The sequence below is a fragment of the Sinocyclocheilus rhinocerous genome, unplaced genomic scaffold (genome assembly GCF_001515625.1).
Source record: "Sinocyclocheilus rhinocerous isolate Xijiao unplaced genomic scaffold, SAMN03320098_v1.1 scaffold1473, whole genome shotgun sequence".
NCBI classification, from domain to species: domain Eukaryota; kingdom Metazoa; phylum Chordata; class Actinopteri; order Cypriniformes; family Cyprinidae; genus Sinocyclocheilus; species Sinocyclocheilus rhinocerous.
Genome location: NW_015638582.1, coordinates 523,985 through 527,377, shown reverse-complemented (window position 1 = coordinate 527,377; position 3,393 = coordinate 523,985). Strand labels below are relative to the sequence as shown.

General features: G+C 35.1%; 1 protein-coding gene across 2 annotated transcripts in view; it reads left to right on the top strand.

Annotated features, from left to right (window-relative positions):
• Positions 1 to 2,026, top strand: part of zc3h15 (zinc finger CCCH-type containing 15) — an 11,302-nt gene extending 9,276 nt beyond the window's left edge. For both annotated transcript variants that reach the window (XM_016565083.1, XM_016565085.1), the window contains exons 9-10: positions 401 to 533; positions 997 to 2,026. In XM_016565083.1, the coding sequence (XP_016420569.1) occupies positions 401 to 533; positions 997 to 1,184 (321 nt within the window). In that variant the 3' untranslated portion in view covers positions 1,185 to 2,026. The remainder of the gene's footprint in view (positions 1 to 400; positions 534 to 996) is intronic.
• The last annotated feature ends 1,367 nt before the right edge of the window (positions 2,027 to 3,393 follow it).

The window sequence follows — 3,393 nt, the reverse complement described above, 5'->3', positions numbered from 1 at the left end:
TTTTTTACTTTTAGTCCGAGTTAAATCTTTTTTTTGGCTCATTTTATCAGTAAAAGAAAACATGCCTAATAATTCTGCACACCTGAATATAAGGAGTTCTTCACTTCCAGCCTTCATAGACAATTATATATCACATATAAATGATTAAATACAAAATCAATAGTAGTTATTAAGATTGATGTGGTTTGGAATTGGTCAAATGTGCTTGGACAAAAATATAATCAGAATGTCAATGTGCCTAATAATTATGCACGCGGTGTATAAACATTTGTAGATAAAAAATAATAAGACTTAAATCTGTCACCTGATGTTTAATATTTGTGTCTGTTGCATGTAATACTTTGTGATTCACTTATTTCAAGTCTCAAGTCATTTAGCATTAACGTGATTGTCTCTCCAGGTGGAGGAAATAGATGAGGTTCAGGACATTGACATTGCTAGATTTATCCCTAAAGAGGTGGATAATGCGGGTATAACGGTGGCGTCCGCAGACAGGTTTACTGCCAGAGCTCCTCCAACAAATGAGACAGATGGTGAGATGTTTCTGAATATCTTCTTTTTGTGTTTTTTGTATGCTAATTTGTGAGGTTAGTGTAAGTACGATCTTGTTTGAATAGGCAGGCAGAGAAGTGTAAAATGACAATATAAGAAAAAGAGAAATGGAATATATTTAATGTATTTCACTATTTTCTACCCAGCTGTATTCAGGTGGTGAACCACATCAAAAATAAAACGCATTCAATATTAGTATTTACTATTCAACTATAACTATTCTGTTTTTTTCTTTCTTTTTTTTTTTTAATCACCCCAGTTAACTTGCTGACCACAATTTCAAAACCACTGCTTTACAGTGGTCTATATTTTATGGTGCTTTAATCTTCACAACCTTAGACTAGTCAACCTTTTTGTCTTAAATGAACGTAATAACTCGCAATCAGGTCACAGTTGTCTATAAATGTCATTCTGACGTCACTGACCTCTGTTTTGTCTCCACAGATAATAAATTGAGCGAGGCGTCAGGCGGAGCTGTTGAGAACGGAGAGCACAGTGAGGACCAGACGCTGGAGGACGGAGAAACCAATGAGGAGGTGTCAGAGGCGGTGCCTGTAGATGAGAACCTCTTCACCGGGGAGGATCTAGACGAACTAGAGGAGGAGCTCAACACACTGGACCTGGACGAGTGAAGACTGGGACTGTTGCATCATTCATGAACTACACATGGCTTGATGTGAATGACAATATTTTCACAAATAACTACCACCGGAATTGCCATGTCAGAAGCCGCTCTGCCTGCAATAAGCACCCTCATCACTCGATGTCCCGGGACGCTACAGGAGACTCTGGAGTAGATGTGGCTCTTGTTCTCTCTCCGATTTAATTATTATAATTTTTTTAATTGCAGTCTACCCCAAAAGCACAGTCAGGTGAGGGTTTGGTTCTTCAGCAGGTACATACTCCAAATATTTATGAGGCTGTCGATTATTTGATATTTCTGCGTTCTCTTTTGAAAGATTTCATTAAATCTTTGTAAGGTCATGTCATTGAAATGATCCAACATAAATCCTCTTCAAGACGTTCAAGCACTATTGGAATCTGGTTTCCTCTTCTCTGCTGTTGAAATGTTGCTTTAATGAAAACAAAGGTTCAGTCGATCGGTCTCATTTCAGTTTTTAACTTGTAACCAACTGCATGCCTGTATCAGGATCAGAATGTAACAGTGAATAAGTGTGATGCTGACATTCAAGTGTTCAATAATCAGTTGATCAGATTGAGGTGTTGAATATGAAGTCTCTCGGATGCAGATGTGGCATCTGGCCTTACAGAAGGAGATGTGGATGACGACATCATTACTAGTCTGGTTTGGTTTTTGAAGTGGTTTCAAGAAGTGTGAGCGAAAGAGGTGAGCTTGTGAGATGAACTAGTAACTTGTCTGTCCTTTTGTATTCAATTGTTTTAAATTGCCCTCCCACCAACACACAGAAATTGTAAATAAAAGGATATCAGATACTGGCTTTGAGTTGAAATGTCTAATTGTAACTTTTGATTGAGAATAGGTTTATTTAAGCTTAACTAAACATCTGAAGTATGTTCGGAAAAACTTAAACATGCAGTCTGGTCTAGATATGGACTGCTTTGTCCTAAAATGAGTGATTACATTGTGAAATATGGGTCTGTAACAAACCCAGTCCATTAATTGTTACCTGAATACAGATATATATGTTATGCAGTCGTGCTGTTCTTATCACATGGTCTTATCACTAGTTCCATATAAAGCTTAAGATTTTAATCAAATTAATTACATTTGCCTGGAATCACAATGGTTTTATGACATCTTAAAAAGTTTACCAGTTCACTCGACAGTTTTAAACCGTTTTAATTTAAACATTGCATATATATGTTGAAAAAATAATACTGCAAAATATACATTCACTGGCCATGTTTTTAGAGGAAGAGTAAAACTACAGTTGGTTCAATTAATAAAAAGTTTAAAAGAACAGCATTTTTTCAAAATAGAAGTATTTTATGACACTATACACTACTGTGTTCAAAACTTTGGGATCACTAGTTTTTTTTTCTTTTTTTTTTATTCAGCAAGGATGTTAAACTGATCAAAAGTGATCAAAGTAAAGACTTGTTGGGGAAGATTTCTGTATTTAAATATTTTAAGTAAATGCTGTTCTTTCTAACTTTTTATTCATCAAAAGAATTCTGAAAAAAAAGTATCACAGTTGCCAACAAAATATGAAGCCGCACAACTGTTTTCAACATTGATAATAAATCAGAATATTAGAATGATCTCTGAAGGATCATGTGACACTCAAGCCTGAAGTAATAGCTGATGAAAATTCAGCTTTGCATCACAGAAATTAATTCTGTTTAAAAGTATATTAAAATTTAAATTGTAATATTTCATCACTGTATTTTTTTCAGCATTTTTGATCAAATGAATGCAGCCTTGATGAGCAGAAGAGACTTCTTTAAAACAAAAAAATATCCCAACCCAAACATTTGAACGGCACTATATTGATCTTCATCAGTAATGCCAGTTGGCTATTTTTCTTTCATTTTAAATGAAATGTAAATCAGCAAATATGTATTTCTTTGATGCATTCCGCAAATATTAATGGATTTTATTCCTGTGGGCTTTGTTCTGAAGAAGGAGGAGAAGAATGACAAGATCTCACTAGAGGATTTGATAGAGAATTACTCTGGAAACATTCTTGGCCTGAAAGAAAAGGAAAAGGCAGGAGAAACTGACTAAAGCAGAGCAGGACATGGAGAGAAAGAAAGCTGGCAGAGCACTTGGGGTGAGTGAAAATCATGAAACACTGATGTTCATCCTCTATTTGCCTGATTTAAAAAAAAAAAAAAAAAAGAAACTGAATGAAATGG